This window comes from Sus scrofa, chromosome 7 (assembly GCF_000003025.6).
Source record: "Sus scrofa isolate TJ Tabasco breed Duroc chromosome 7, Sscrofa11.1, whole genome shotgun sequence".
NCBI lineage: Eukaryota > Metazoa > Chordata > Mammalia > Artiodactyla > Suidae > Sus > Sus scrofa.
In genome coordinates this window covers 80480608-80497736 of record NC_010449.5, presented here as the reverse complement: position 1 = coordinate 80497736, position 17129 = coordinate 80480608, and the positions used below count along the sequence as shown (strand labels likewise).

At 38.4% G+C, this 17129-nt stretch overlaps 1 protein-coding gene across 1 annotated transcript in view; it reads right to left on the bottom strand.

Moving 5' to 3' along the window:
• AVEN (apoptosis and caspase activation inhibitor) overlaps positions 1 to 17129 on the bottom strand; it is a 192784-nt gene that overhangs the window by 142384 nt on the left and 33271 nt on the right. Inside the window, 1 exon segment of the mRNA XM_021099909.1 lies at positions 15726 to 15903. Coding sequence (XP_020955568.1) covers positions 15726 to 15903 — 178 coding nt within the window.

Here is a 17129-nt window from a genome sequence, read left to right as displayed (position 1 = left end):
AAGACAAACAAAAAAACAGACACTAGATGGGACTTGGCTTATATGGTACTCCAAGTTTCTTTTTCATCCTCTATGAATATGTTTAGGAAAGTCTATATACTTGAGTATTCATAATTTTTAACTCAAAAAAAGGATCCCTACTTCCTCTCTACATACCAATCTGACTAAATTCCTCTCCAAATAAAACCTGGAATTCAGTGGGGTGTCTACTGCAGTGAAACCACACTATCTTACAAACCTACAGAAAAGATACTTAGAAACCACGCTATCTTATGAACCTACAGAAAAGATACTTATCTGAACAATTCACCTCCAAAAAATACTTCTGTGCCCTTAGGTTAAACCCCAACTTAAAGAGTCTCAGTTTCCCAATGTGAAAAGTGAAATATCTGGATCAAATGAGATCAAAGATTGTTCAGGGTGTACATTCTATGGTGCCCCTTGAAGAATGAGGTAAAAGACATCAAAAGTTCAAAATACTAATTTCATTCAACTAAGAGCAATTAAGATCCTTAGGGATTTAAAGGGTATACGTAGAAAAATAGGGACCTTCAAGTACTAAAGAAAAAAGCAGCAACTTAGGTGTGGCAGTGTTTTTTTTTTTTCAGTTTTATTGAGATATAGTTGATTTACAATGTGTTAATTTCTACTGTATAGCAAAGTGACTTTGTTATATATGTCATGTTCTTTTTCACATTATATTCTTTTATGGTTTATTACACAATTTTGCATATAGTTCCCTGTGCTACAAACAAGGACCTTGTCACTTTGGTTTTCTTTTTGGGTTTTTTTTCTTTTGTTTTTTTAGGGCTGCATTCTTGACATATGGAGGCTCCCAGCCTAGGGGTTGAATTGGAGCTACAGCTGCTGGCCTATGCCACAGCCACAGCAACTTGGGATCCAAGCCACATCTGTGACCTACACCACAGCTCATGGCAACGGTGGATCCTCAACCCACTGAGCAAGGCCGGGGATCAAACCTGCGTCCTCATGGATACTAGTCGGGTTCGTTAACCACTGAGCCACGATGGGAACTCCCAACCTTGTTGTTTATCTATCCTGTGTACACTAGTTTGCATCTCCTAATCCCAAACTCCCAATTCTTCCCTCCCCCACCCATTCCCCCTTGGCACCAGAAGTCTATGTCTGAATTTCATAGATAAATGTGGAATCTAAAATACGACACATATTAACATAAGTGACATCATGGTATTTGTCTTTCTGTGGCAGTTTATTTTTATGTCAACTGCTTGTTATTGGAGTAGCAGGAGCAACCCCAGAAATTTAAGACTGGTTATTAGAAGAAACCATTCAGGTGAAGCCTTACTTGTTTTAGCTCTGAATTCATTATGTGCTAAGAGTTCTTAATTCTCTATTCTCTGGGTTTCAAAATAAGAAACAACTCATTCACTATGATTCTGAGTGTTAAAGAAAGAATAGAAAGAGCACAAGAATAACGGGATTTAAGTTACTCTGGTTGAATGAGTTTTTGTTTGTTTGGCCACCTCTGCAGCATGCAGAAGTTGCAGGGCCAGGGATCAAACCCTGCTGAACCACCAGGAAACTCCAGTACTTTTTTTTTTTTTTTAAATGATACCATAGTAAACTAGAATGGCTTATAGAAACCAAGCACAGAGGAAATGAGGCACCAGAAAAATCAAACTTCAAGAGCTGAAGATACATTGCATTAAAGTTACATCAGGAACAGCAAAATTCTTCTTTAGGAATTATACTGTATAGCTGACAGACATGCACACTCCTACACAGATTGGATTTAATAACATCTTTTTGTTAGCAGCACCCCTTCCAAGTACCAGCGCACCAGGAATGTCCTAACTTGACACGACCTCATGGAGCAGCTGCTCTAGAGTGCTATCACTGTTCATGTTGCTTTACTTATATAAGGGTGTCCAAGTACAGTCCCTCACATGAACACTCCATATGGACTGCCTCTCAAGCAACACTCCCATTTCTTCCACTGTGGACCGATTCTCACACCGATCCTCACATATGATAGGAGCACAAAGTGTGAATACCCAAGTACATGGATGGGCTTCCAGGGAGAGGTACCCTTAGAGCAGACAGGGCATCAGTGGGTACCTAAAAGCCTTGGGCATTACAATAGGAAGTCAACCACCTACATGAGAAAGAAAAGGGAGTGCCACAGACCCAAAAAAAAAAAAAAAAAAAAAAAAAAAAGAGGTGGAAGTCTAAAGATAAAACTTGGCCCACAACGTGGCCCATTTATTTATCATTAGCTATACACAGCGAGCGCCCAAATTACTCCCTGCTCTCCAGAGAGGTGGAGGCAAGTCCCTTATCTGTTCCCAAATTCCATTTACATCATAAGTAAATTAAAGCTTCAAGAATAGTATGAAAAGTACTAACTTGCAATACCATCCTGAATTCAAAATAGAAGGGAAAAGATACAGCTCTCATGTAGGTAACTTTAGCCTACCCTAAAAGTGACATCACTAGAACTCCAATCAAAATTCAAAAAAGACTAACCTGGGATTCAGAATCAGCTTTGCAAATAAGGACTCTCTCACTTTAAAACAGCTATCAAGTTGCAAAAATGCTCAGTCTACTGAGGTTATGCTAGATTTATGTAGGAATGTTATAATCAAAACTTTTTCCAAGACTCCTCCAAGCCCAGGCAACAATCTTTTTGGATTTTCTCTCAAAATTATGCAAAGATGATATCTAAATAAGAAATCCAAAGGGTAACGTGAAAAATAGTGATGCCTTGTCAATTTTCCTAATATGAAGCAGATGAATTTCATTTACACAGACAGCACATATAGGTTAACACATAATTATCTTTTTGCTTGAGCTAATAATTACCAGCAGTCAAGAAAAACTCATTTCCATATTACAGCTCCTGAGATTCTCTGTCAGAAGTCAGATAGTTGAAATAAATCCCTATTTTCTTTTCCGTATTTTTCAGTGTAAATGAAACAAGTACCAAGAAGAGTAATGTTCCCATTCTCATGACCAATCAAAAGGCTACACACTATCCAACAAAGCTAACTTTTTTAAAGTAGCTGAAAGTTTTGTTTTGCTTTTTTTTTTTTTTTTTAACTGGGGAGGGTGGCGCAAATAGAACTCTTCCAAAATGGTAAAATGACTCATTTTCTATACAATATAATAAAAGGGACTACTGCCATACAGCCAACTGTACACATACTCAGAAGGTAAGGGTTCAGTAAAGAATAGGGATGGATTTTGAAATCAGGCCGATGGGAAATTACATTGCAGTTCCATCACGTACTAGTTATAAACATTAGGCAAATAATCAAACTTCCTTGAGCTCCATTTGCCTCATCTGCAAGATGTTCTAATACTGAGCCTACAGGATTAACTTGAAGTTACATAGAATATTGAAGTTACATAGAATATTGTACATAAAGTACCAAATACATGGTTTTTATTTGTATAGCACCTATTATAACACATTTGTTTATGTCTGCTATGTCATCTACCCCCTCAACCCCAAATCAAGGTAGTTATTCAACCTAAATTAACATGAGATGGCAGCAATACATTTCATCACAATGTTGCCTTCACCACTGCAAAATTCCTACAAGAGTATCCCTTCTCCCAACCCCCAACCTCTCTCATCCAAACCCTACTCTGACAACTCCAAGAACTAGAAATGTTATGCTTTTCAAAAAAAAGAAAAAATGAAAAGTATCTTTTTTTTCTTTTTATGTCTGTACCCCCAGCATATGTAAATTCTGGGGCCAGGGACTGAATCCAAGCCACAGCTGCAATAACACCAGATTCTTTAACCCACTGCCCTGGGCTAGGGATCAAACCCTCACCCCTACAGTGGCCCAAGGGGCTGCAGTCAGATTCTTAACCCACTGCCCACAGCAGGAACTCCTCAGAGTATTTCTGACAATAGCTCACCACTAAAATCTGTTCTGGAACAAAGCAATAACATATGGTTAAGAGACTAAATTTCAATCCAATGGTCAAATTCAATTTAATTGACTGCTGTTAAATGTTCACTGCCAAATCTTTTTTTAAGATTTTATACATTTTTAATGCTAAAAATCCTTATCCATATCTAGCACTGTACCAAATACTACTATTCCAATTGTCTTACTAAACTCAAATATCTAAGCCAGAATACATTTAGATTATGGGGCTGAGAATAGCAGTAAGGAATAGTTACATCATACATCAAATGTCATATTTTTCCCCTTATCGGTCTAAAAGAAAATTAACCATATTATCTCTCTGGACAAGCCCCATTTTGGACAGCACCTTTGGGGCAACAATAGCTGCCCTAAAATTATCCCAACTTTTTTTATTTTTTGTCTTTTGTCTTTCTAGGGCCGCATCTGCAGCACATGGAGGTTCCCAAGCTAGGGGTCCAATCGGAGCTACAGCCGTTGGCCTACACCACAGCCACAGTAACTCGGGATCCGAGCTGCATCCTCAACCCACACCACAACTTACGGCAACACAGGATCCTCAACCCACAGAATGAGGGCAGGGATCGAACCCAAGTCCTCATGGATACTAGTCAGGTTCGTTAACCACTGAGCCATGACAGGAACTCCAAAAATTATCCCCACTTCTATGGAAGATTAGCCACATTCAGAGTTCCTGTTGTGGCTCAGCCAGTTAAGAACCCAACTAGTATCCATTTGGATGCAGGTTCGATCCCTGGCCTTGCTCAGTGGGTTAAGGATCTGGCATTGCCATGATCTGCAGTGTAGGTCACAGATGTGGCTCAGATCTGGCATTGCTGTGGCTGTGGCACAGGCTGGCAGCTGCAGCTCCAATTCAACCCCTAGCCTAGGAACTTTCATATGTCACATGCGCCCCCACAAAAGAAAAAAAGACACACACCCCCATCAAGAAAGGATCAGCCACATAGATGGTACATGCTGGAGTGACTGCTGGCTCACAGGAACATACCTCCTCATCTGTCAACTCCTACTTGTTAACTTTTGGAAGACTGTACCTCCTGATTGCATGGGAAACACCACTGTCTCTTGCATAAGAAACACAGTATTAAAATTTTTCGGATCAATGGATTATAGACATGTGTACACAAGTCATTTGGAATGATGCTATTCATAAATACACAGGCACATATACACATACAAACACATATACACACATACATAGATACACACTTATACATATACACATGTCTCTTCTTACTTGGTAGCCAATATATAAGAGATAAAATAAGTATTGTGTAACTTAAGAAGAAATTAAAATTAGTTGATGTTTTACCTTGTTTAACAGATGTACCCTCATTTACCTCATTCAATTTAACATAAATGCTTCCGCTCTTCAAAGAAATTGAGACATCAATGACCCAAGAAGCACCATTTATAATACTGATAGTTCTGCAATAAAGTATCAACCAGTTTAAAAAAATCAGTTATTTAGTCATTACAGTTTGACCTCTTGTCCCAGGCAACTCTCAGCTTCATTTTGAGAGAACTAGTTCCCTGGGCCTTCAAGGATTAAATAGAACATTGGCATAGACTTGAAATATTTCAATATATTTATAACTTATTGTCATTGTTTTAGCCTATGCTTACAAATTCCTTGATTCTCCTCCCCTGAGTAGGTGAAGCTTAATTCTCATCCACTCTTCTGTGAGTAGAACTTAGTTAACAGAGACTAGGAATTACCTTGACAGTGGAGAAACCTGACAGATACTATCTTCATCAACTGATCAGAGTCAACATTACCTGTAGTGTCACGTTGCTATCACCGTGTACCAACAAGAAAGGCACATCTCTGTGGTGTTGCCCACCCCCCACCGAAAAAAAAATCCATAACTTCAGTGCAATCACAAGAAAACCGTCAGAAAAAAAAAAAAAAAAAAAAAAAAACGCTTTGAGGAACATGCTACAAAATTCCTAACCACTAGCCTTCACAAGTGTCCAGAAAGGACTGAAAAAACTGTTACAAATTAGAGGGTAAGGAGGTAAATAAATGCAATGTGGTTTCCTGAGTTAGTACAAAGAACACCAGTGGGGAGATAACCAGAGAATTCAACATAGTATGCCAATGTTAATTTCTTAGTGTTGATTAATGCGCCTTGTTTATTTAAGATGTTACTTAACATTAACGGAAGCTAGGTGAAGGATATAAGGGAACTCTATCATTTCAATTCTTCTGAAAAAAATCTAAGAAGTATTAGAAAGTGAAAAAAAAATCAAATAATTGGGCCTTAACATCACTTAATATTAAATGAATCCACATGCAAGATATTCTGCAACTTGACTACTTCCCTCACTTGTTGGAATGGATTTATGCTAGACTTATGCTAGACTACGAAGTTGCTTTTCATCATAGACTATCTTCCTAGGACTACAGTTCTTGAAAAGGAGACAACTGTACTAGCAAATGTATGGACCAAAGATACAGTGAATCCCACCCAGTAACCACAAATAACAGTGTATTCATCCATTCAGACAACTTATAGTAGTAAACCATGTGCTGAGTACCATGCCAAATACTGAGGATAAAAAAGATCTACCCTCAATTGTTGCATAATCTAGTAGGATCAGGTCAAGAGCTATGTACTCAAGAAAAGCCTCCCTGACCTTCCAAAACTGACTGGGCACCCTTCTTTGATCATCCCACAGCACTCTGTGCCTCCCTCCTTGGACTGTCACTGTCAGTTTCCTCACCTATCATATCTCACAAGTGATACTTGCCAAGTCCTATGCAGGGTCTGAGACTGCATCCTATTTGTAAGATAATAAGCTAGCCTATTACCATTTCATGGGCACTGGCAGAAGACATAAGACTTCTGAGTCAGAGACCAGGGACTTGATTACTCACGGCCAAAGCTTTGTGTTTGTCTGCGTTCATCCCTCAAGCTCCCTCTGCCTCAGAGTAGTGATTCAAGGAGCCCACCGTGGAATCCTGTCCACGCTGTGGGTCATGTTATACTAAGGAAAGGGACACTAGACTCACTGCTCTCAGAGTCAGTGGAAAAAAGCCTGACCTTTCTCTGGAGGAGACCTCATCTCTCATGGTTGCCTGCTGCTTCAGAGAGAGAGTAGTCAGGGTCCTGCATTCTTGCTTGTTCAGCAAGAATATGCAGGAATGCTCAGGACCCACACTGCCTCTCCCAGCAGTACTATTCTTTTTTTCAGCCATGTTTGTGGCATGCAGAACTTCCTGGGCCAGGAATTGAACCTGTGCCACAGCAGTGACCCAAGCCACAGCAATGACACTGGATCTTTAACCCACTGAGCCATCAGGGAACTCTTTCCCAACAATGTTCTTAATGGTAGGGAATGCGTTAGGTATTTCCGCACCCTTAGCACTTAGCATGACACAGGACACACTGGAGACACCCAATTAAATGTTGGCTAAATGAATGACTGCAAGTTAGAAATCCTGAGTTTGATGCCAAATGTGTCAATATTATGACCATGTACACACACAGACAATCTCCTTAAGCTTCATTGGCTTAGTTTCTAGGAAATGTTTAGTAATAGGAGCTCAAGAGATGAAATCAGAGGTTGAAAGCATTATCTCCAAGGATTCTGCTTCTGAGGTCCCACTGCTGCTCCCTGGCCTCTGGACTTCTGCTTGAGTCTCTGTCTCCAGCCTAAAGGCAGCTTCTTAGCCAAGTGCAGACCCTCTCCCAATCTGCAGACCAAAGGTAGACAATAAAGCTTCCCTTTGCAAACAGAGAAAGCATATCTTAGATAATGACATATAGAGAGATTTTAATTGATAGCATCAAATGGAAAGATACCAACTCTGAAGCCAGGCGTACCTAAGTTTAAATCCTTAGTCTGCTACATATTAGACTTGTGAACTTTATACATATTATTTAGCACTGTTTTAAAGGCTTGATTTCAACACATGTAGAGGTTAAAAAAAAAAAAAATCCACCTTACAGTTGCAGTTCCATTATCAATGATACAGAAAAGAGCCTATGTATATTCAGGAAATGTAATACTTACTGCCATCAGCTCATTTATTTAAGGTCATTTGCTGTCACAAGGTCACTAATGGCCCCAGGGATCCATTTTTACACACATCCCTTGCTTATTTAATACCAATCCTTCTTAGAACACTGGATGTGTTAACTTGATGTGCCTGCATAAAGTGCTATAGAACCACTGAAAATTTTAAAAACTTAGAACAGAATGATAGGGTTAAACAAAAACAAACAAACAAAAATCATTGATAAATTACCTTGCCTGTCTCTGCAGCAGGGAGCACCGTGTTGAATCCATTCCACTTAGAGACCAAATCCATTTTGAAAGATTTCCAATGAAGACAATTTCCCAACTCTCCCTGAGATGCCCAGTTAACATCTCATACACACAATGCACACTAATACTTAATCTATATCATCTACATTTTAGTTGAGCAGAGTTTATTTTTTTTCCTGTTGTCTTTAGGGCTTGGAACATGTAATTAAGCCACTTCTCAAACTTCTTCTCCTTAGCATCATAAACTTTCATCACAGATCTGATTTTTCCCATTTTTAGTCTTCTTTCCAGTTCCCTGTGTCACCTTTATAGTTGTAGAGATTGAAAGAGGTCAACATAGCCCATCAAAGAAGAAATGAGCTAATGGTCATTGTGTTCCATATTCTAATTCCATATGTTAGTATTATGCTATTATTTTAATGATGGCCCCATATTAATTAATGGCCTCATTTCAAACACAGCACCGAGCTTTTCTCAATCACACTCACAAGGTATTCTAGCCTAATAATTAGCTTTTCTTTGTCTATAACATAATTCTTAACTTTATAGCATTTTACCATTTCTTAAAATAATTCTGCATGATCCCCACTGGATTAAAGCAAGGCAGGTATTACTGCTAATTCACAGTTTCAAAAAAAATTAAAAAGGAAGTTTCAAGAGTTTTACTCCCCTCAAGGGCATGTAGTTAACAGGTTAACAACCAAAACCAAGACAGCTCGGCTGACAATCAAATGCACCTTCCACCCTAATACCAAACTACATATACAACATTTTAGGTACACTTACCAAAAATAGATGACTTTGTTATCACAGTCCTATGCTTATATCTGCCCTTCTCATAGCCTTTAAATTCATGTTTCATGCTTTTTACATTAGAAAAGGTTCTATTCTGACGTTCATTAAATGCTTTACCAAAATAGCTCTACTCTTTTTCTAAAGTAAGTAAAGGGAACTTAACAACTTCCACTTAAATATGACAATGACCATAAGCATTTATTTGCTCTGCTTCCCAAAACCCTCCTTTAAATAAGGGTCATTTTTTCAACAGAAGTATGAATCCATGAGAAAAAAAAAAAAAACTGAGGGGGAAACTGAAGAATTGAGAGGAATATGCTAGATGCTACTAAAATGCAACACACAGATTTGATGATGCAGCCAGTGAGACATTTATGAACCAGAAAAGCATCTGGAACACATGTCAAACCCAAGAAGAGTCAATAATGTTCCATCACTAAAATATTTCTAGTGGAGTTCCCAACGTGGCTCAGCGCTAACAAACCCCATTAGAATCCATGAGGATGCAGGTTCGATCCCTGGCCTGGCTCAGTGTCTTTAGGATCCAGTATTGCCATGAGCTGTGGTGTGGGTCACAGATGCAGCTTGGATCTTATTTTGCTATGGCACAGCCCAGCAGCTGTAGCTCCAGTTCAACCCCTAGGCTGGGAAATTCCATATGCCCATATGCTGCAGGTGTGGCCCTAAGAAGCAAAATATCGTATGTATTTATATTTCTAGTAAGAATAATCTAAATTATCTAACAACCTAAATAAACATTCAGTTCATAAAATGAACTTGAGCCATTTCGGTCACTGCTAGAGACTCTGCAGCTCAGCTCTGCAGGATGAGGCTCAGAAAGACGGACACAACAGCCAAAAATGGTGATGGTGGAAAACAGTTACTCAGGGATGAAAATCTGTCATCAAACCAAGTATCATTTTAATGACTCTAATTTGCTGTAAGACAAATTATCTAGGGAACAGATCAAACTGAGTGAGAGCTGGGTACTTCTGGAGAGAATAAAATTCAACAGGTCAATTTTGAATAAAATTCAAAAGCCTACAGATTTTAATAGAAGTGTTGAGTCAAAGTCAAAACTCATGAAAATAAATAATGCTAAAAATCAGAAGCTCTCCGTGCAAAACTCTGATGAGTATAAAAATGTCTCGATAATTGATGAGTATTAAAAAATGATGTAAAACAGATTTATATAAAAGGCTTCTAACTGGTACAAACCTTGGTGACAAAAGAAAGATTAGAAGATAAAGGTCAAGCACAAAAATCTTCAAATGAGAACCACATTATACAAAGCATCTAAGGGATCAGTATTTCCAGTGTCTGATTTTGCTAAAATGTTTACAGATACCCCTGGCCATAAGCATAAAGACAGAGTTTCTAAAAGCTTTCAAGAAAGATTAATTTGAAAAGATAGGAGTACAAAATAAAGAATAAGCTAAATTGAGAGGTAAACAAGAAAAATAGCAGTGCTATCTATAAATGCTAAAATGAAACCTCCCAAAGAAAAAACTGGCGTGTGCTGAAATTTTTGGATGACTTAGACGATCTGACCTATAGAGAAGATCTATACTTCCTTCTCTCAAATCATGGGGAAATACAGTGGATAGACTTTATCAAAAGAGCAAAAAAAAAAGGGGGGGGGAAATAATTCTATTTCACGAAAAAACTGAAAAAGCACTAGATAAAGCTGAAAATGCCAATAATGGCAACCTACAATTAAGGAAGAAAAAAAAAAAGATGGAAAGTACCAAGAGAAGGACAAAACACAGCACTGAAAAAAATCAAGGAGGATCAGCCAGGATCTTTCAACAAATGGAAGTCAAAAGGTCATCAATTTTAAGGAAAAGGAATTAAGGCTACCTACATTGGGTCTGTTAAAGGAAAAGCAGTTTCAGAGCAAGAAAAATGAAATTGATCGTGATGATGAACACGATAAAAATGAGGCAGCTGGACCAATAAAAACAGACAAAGAACCTTCAATCAAAACAATAAAAAACACAGTAGCCTGGTGGTTAAGGATCCAGCCCTGTCAATAGTACTACCGCTCAGGTCACTGCAATGGTGCAGGTTTCATCCCTGGTCTGGGAACTTCTGCATGCTGCACGTACAGCCAAAAACAACAACAAAAAAAAACCCACAATAGAAAACACCATGGTGCAAGAGACCAGTAGGGTAGAAAACAAGTTTCTAGGTATTCAGCTGCTTTTATCTTTGGAGATTTGAAAAAAGAAAAATTTTGACCCACTTCAACGTCCAGCTAGAAGAAAGATTTGCAGGTGTGTGTGGTTTATTTAACCTGTCTTCTTCTTGTTGTTTTCGTCCAAATAAAAAATTTTTATCTATACTTCTGTGTAAGTTCAAATGATTCAAATATCAAAAGGAAGGTTCTTCCAGTCAACTCTTAATATGAGAATATTAACAAAAATAAAATACATGCCATATTAAAAAAGATCAAAGAACTTAATCAGTGAAGGGGAAACAATTCTACTGTCCTGCTGCTTCATAGGAAAAAAGGTTCGAAGTTTTATTAAAAAGTATTAAAAAGTACACACTGTGAGAGAGACATGCTTTCTTTTCCCTTTTAATTGCTGGCAAAATGATACAGAAGCAAAAAATAATAAAATATCATTATTAAAATCTTCCCCCAAAAATTAACTTCATAAAATTATACAATGATATATTTTTAATTGGCTTTATTCATAAAAAATATGAACTCTTACAGAAGAGTTCTTCCTCTACCAGATTTAACTGAAAACATGCCTAGATAACTATGCTGACCTAACTGTAGTCTAATCATTTCATTTTTATTTGTTCTACTTAAACAGCTTATAGACTTACACATGAGAAAAAGCCTTTTTATGTGCATCTTCAACATTGCTCCAGTGCACCCTGCTCACACTGTGAACATCTTTCTAACTCTGGTTATCTGTGACATCTTTAAAGGAAAAGTAAAGCTTATGGCATGATTTCAGTAAGTCATCATTTGGGGGGAAAAAAAAAAGTGGGAGGCAGAAAAATTGCTTAAAGATGTAACTCTTTATGCCTGAGAGCATGAGACCATTTTCAAAGCTCGTGAAGTAAAACAGCAAGCATACTGTTCCCAAAGAAAAGCTGAAGGCATGATTAGCTCTAAGATGAAGGCTTAGGAAAGAGCACTAAAAAGATATCTGAAGATTCCCAGTCGTACCAGGAATAGAAGGACTTCAAGCAGACTAGTCCCCTTTCCATATCCTCCATTTACAAAAATGAGATGCTGCTGCTCCGGGCCAGAAACTCCAACAAGGCAGAAAGCACCAGCCTGTTGAAGACATGAGCTGAAGATGCTAAAAACGGCTGCTTCTCCCAAAAATGATTCCCATGGTCTACGACAGTAACTGAAATTCTACCATGAGAAATCCCTTTTTAGACTTTTTCCTTGTCTAAAGAGATATGTAAAGATAAAAAGATAGGTAATACATACATACAATTTAAAGAATTATTAAAAACACACACAAGTAACCATTACCCGGGTCACGAAATAGCATACTACCCACATCAGAACAGTCTCCCCTCACCCCTATCCCAAGCCTGCTATTTGCCCCTCCCCAATTATTATCTCTCATCTCTCCACTGGAGGTGGCCACCGTCCTGATTGTTGTAGTAATTATTTCCTTGGTTTCCATTTTACCACTTCTTTAAACATGCATCCCTCGATACCACATTTTACCTTTTTCCTCATGACTGTACTCTAATGAATAGAATCACACTAAGGTAGTTTGGGGTATTCACACTATGTTTGAGAGATTCGTCCACTTACATATTCATTCCACTGTTAACAGGCATTTGAGTTGCTTCCATTTGTGGCTCTTCTGAACGACACTGCTATGAATATTCATGAACATGTCTTCTGGTGCAAATGTGCTAGAATTTCTCCAGAGTAACTTCCAAGGTTGGAAGTACTGATCTTCAACTTTACTTGAAAATGGCCAACGGTCCCCCAAAGTGAACATACCAACATATACCAACTGTATGCACAATAGATATTTACTCTTTGAATTCATTAGTGGTCTTCAAAAATTCACTGTTGTAATGGAAATCCTACCAGAGAGCATGGCCACATTAAGCTAGATATACTCTTAGCAAAAGGTCTGCCTACAAAAGGGCATGGACTAGGTGTATGCACAGCACAGCTAATTCTGCAATAGAAAATACTATCTAAAGAACGGTACAAAGCACAGAGCTCTTGATGGAGAAACCAAGTCTGGAGTACACATTGCAATGGCAAAGGCCATCCTTCCTGGCATATGGCAGAAACCGAGATGAGGGAGAAACAGATAAATAACTCTAAGTATAGGCAGCAAAGTGCTAGAAAGGGGAAACGTCTATTTTCTGACTGAATCTGAGGCCACCAACATTTAAACACCTGGCAACTCAGATCACTACCACTGATTATTCAATAAGTAGACTCAACAAATCAATTATATTATACCTAAGGATAATGTTTAATTCCTCAGGAAAATGAAAATACATAAATTCTGTTGGCAACCATTGCTATTATGTCTAAAATTCAAGGGAAAAAAAAGATATTGAACTTTATTTTACTGGTTATAGTTAAATAAGCTTCTAGCGACAAAAAATTCAAATAAATACTAAATCTAGGCACCAGTTACATATTAAGCAGAGCTAAAGTCAGTGATAAACTTGGGATATGATGCCAATATTAAATCAAGCTCTGTTACTTCCTACTATTTTTACATTTCCTACTGAGAGAGGAATAGTGTTGCCTAAGATTAGACAGAAACAGCCCGAACACAGTTCAAATCCAGGATCTGTTCTATTTAGAGGCCCATGCTCCTTATACAAAACCACACCGACTCCCAGATCCTGTCCTAGTAACTGACTACACAATAGATTCCGTTAAATCCACCAATAGCCTACATGTTAATTTTATTACACTACTTCAATTTTCCCCCTAAATTTTAGAACAGCTGATAAAAACTGAAACTAATCATCCCCTGTTTTACCTTTCTCCTGCCTTGAAGGAAAGTGCTTATACATCCTTACTTGGCCAAAATGCAGATGGCAATAGTGAAAAATTCACATGAGAGGCAAAAAGATGAGTCACCAGCCATCATCCACACAAGGGGGTTAACACTCCGTGTGACATAGGACATAACGACTCCAGACTGAATCTGCCCTCCAACTCAAACTAATACTCCCTCCACTTACCTCTTCCTTTCCACTCAAAGGGTTTATTCTATTAAGTTCAAGAGAATTCACCACTTTACAATTCTTAGTTTGGCAAAGGCATTCAAAATATAGGCAGATGAGAAAAAAAGATTACAACTCAATAGCAACATAAAAGCTGGGGAGAAGAGAATTCAAAATAAATCATCTGAAAATACCATTGTCACTTTATGTCTCTGCTTCTCATAGCTTTATCCTTTAAACTTTGTAATCTGGCAATTTATTTGAGATAGTTATACATTCACACAGTTAGAACAAACAATACAGTCAGATCTCCTATACAGTCGGCCCCAATGAGGACATTTTGCAAAACTGTAGTGTAATATCCCAACCAGAAACTGACTTTTGACATAGATACAATCCACCAATCTTATCAGAGTCCCTGAGTTTTATTTGGACTCACTCGCGTGTATGTGTGTGTATAAGTTTGTATGTCCACCACCACAATCAAGATATTGATCGGTACCAGCACCACCAGGGTCCTTCATGTTGCACTTCTATAAACACACTACCTCCCAACCTCCAACCCCAACTCCTGAAAACCATGACTCTATCTACCATTTAGTCTTTAAATTCTTAGGCCTCACCCTAGTAGGGAACAGCCTTCAGTATAACCAGCTCTGCTCCATTTCCTGTTATTACCCTCCAGCTTCCCACTGCTGTGCACTGCTCAAGGGAGTCGACCTTAAAAGACAGTTGGTCATGGAAGGAAAGAGTTTTTCACGTTACTGATAGAGAAGACTGTCCAAACACAAAAAAGTTCTCATGTCCAAGTGCATATGGCTCCTATTTGTGCCCACCCACTATTATGTATAAAAGAAGGAAAAAAGAACATATTCCAGAAACTTAGTAAAGCTTTGTTTAAACTTAAGTACCAGAGTTCCCGTCGTGGCTCCCTGGTTAACAAATCCGTCTAGGAACCATGACATTGTGGATTCAATCCCTGGCCTCGCTCAGTGGGTTAAGGATCTGGCCTTGCCGTGAGCTGTGGTATAGGTCACAGACACAGCTCGGATCCCACATGGCTGTGGCATAGGCCGGCAGCTACAGCTCTGATTAGACCCCCTAGCCTGGAAACCTCCACATGCCTTGGGTGCAGCCCTAGAAAAAGGCAAAAAAGGACCAAAAAAAAAAAAAAACCTTAACAACCAATTCTTGTGAAACCAAAGAAAACACCTCTGTTTCTCAGGCTACCCAATTTAGAGGGGTATGCCTTAGCACTTTTCGTTTCTATTAAAGCCTTTTATCCATTTCTACCAGGACTTAAAGTCATTCTATATCAGAACATGAAAACCCTGACTTCCACTTAAAGAAATGTCATTTTTTTCCCCTGCAAACTGCTAGACACACTGCCCTTTCCCTGGATTTAAAATCCAAAGAACAAGCAATGAATTGCTAATTATTGAAATGCTATTTGAAGAGGAACACAAGTGTCTATGCAACTTTGAGAACACGAAGCGGTACGCGTGCAAATGGAATTCCTACCTGCAGAGCTGAGAAGGACACTGAAATCTGTCCCCCTCTGTGCTTCTCCACTTTCATTATCGACCTCTTTTTCAGTATCTTGGTATCGATCCCAGTTAGAGACTATCTTCCTTTTAGAATAATTTCCCTGTTCATCGTTCTCTTCTCCATAGGTCTCTGCATCCCAATCATCTTCAGGCTGCAATCATTAGAGAAAAATCGATAAGCAAGCAGTGGAAATCTTAACCTTAGTAGCCTTAGCAGTGAAATTTTATAAAAACAAATCAAAACAAAAAATAGCACACAGGTATCACGATAAAGAGCACATTTTAGAAGTCAGGCTCTGAGAATGTAAATAATATTTCAAGAGACCCCAGTACATTCTCGGTAAACGTTTCCTTTAGCTTTGAAAGGGAAACTTGAATTCCTACCTAAAATTTGTGCAAATGAATCTCTGAAGTCTACCCCAGCGTACCCTGTTTCAATACTTGTTTCTTCTTACTGAAACCATCAAGGCTCTAAATGTCTTACATTCAAAGGACTTTAGGATGGAAATTAGTTCTTCCAATTTACCGATTTTATCAACACATCCCTAAGTACATTTTATAAGCTTTAAATGGGAGCCCGGCTCGGATGCATACGAGAGAATAGTTTCCAGCTTGGAGTATTAAAACTTTAAGAGAGCATGCAGAAAAAGGCAGAATGTGAGAAATTACAAAAGCTAAAGGGTCTAGTTTTCTTCAACAAATAAACTGCAAGGGAAGAAATGGTGGGGGTGGAGGGCAAAACCTATCGATTAAAAGAGCTTCATGGACACGTAACCATAGTAATGTTGGCAACTCATCTGTACCCCGATTCAAACACTGTAACTACAGAAAATCACTTACAAGACTCTTGGAGAAACGTGAACAAGATATTTTCTTCTGTTAAGGAAATGTTTTATTTACCTATTGTTCATCTTTTAGAAATAAAAGTTCCCATCCTTTAGAAATTGAGGAGTTTCCTGGTGGCCTGGCAGTTAGAGATTCATTGTTGTCACTGCTGTGGCTCAGGTTTGACCCTGGCCTGGGAACTTCCACATGTCACATGGCCAATAAAGGGAAAATACATTGAACTACTTATGGATGCAAAATACGACATGTGGTATTTAAAAACAATAGGTGGAAAGAAATGGTGGGGTAGTGATGTAATAAACTGGGTGTAACTGATCATTTCTGAAGCTGGATGATGTGTACATGGAAATTCATGTCATTCCACCTACTTTTGGAGGTGTTTAAAATTTTCCGTAATAAAAAAAATTTACAAAGAGATGCATCTAGAGTCTAAAGACAATTCAAAGGAGTATTCCAAAGTTATAAAATCCTTAGCAAGAAAAAACTCCTGGGAGTTCCCATTGTGGCTTAGCAGTGACAAACCCAACTAGTA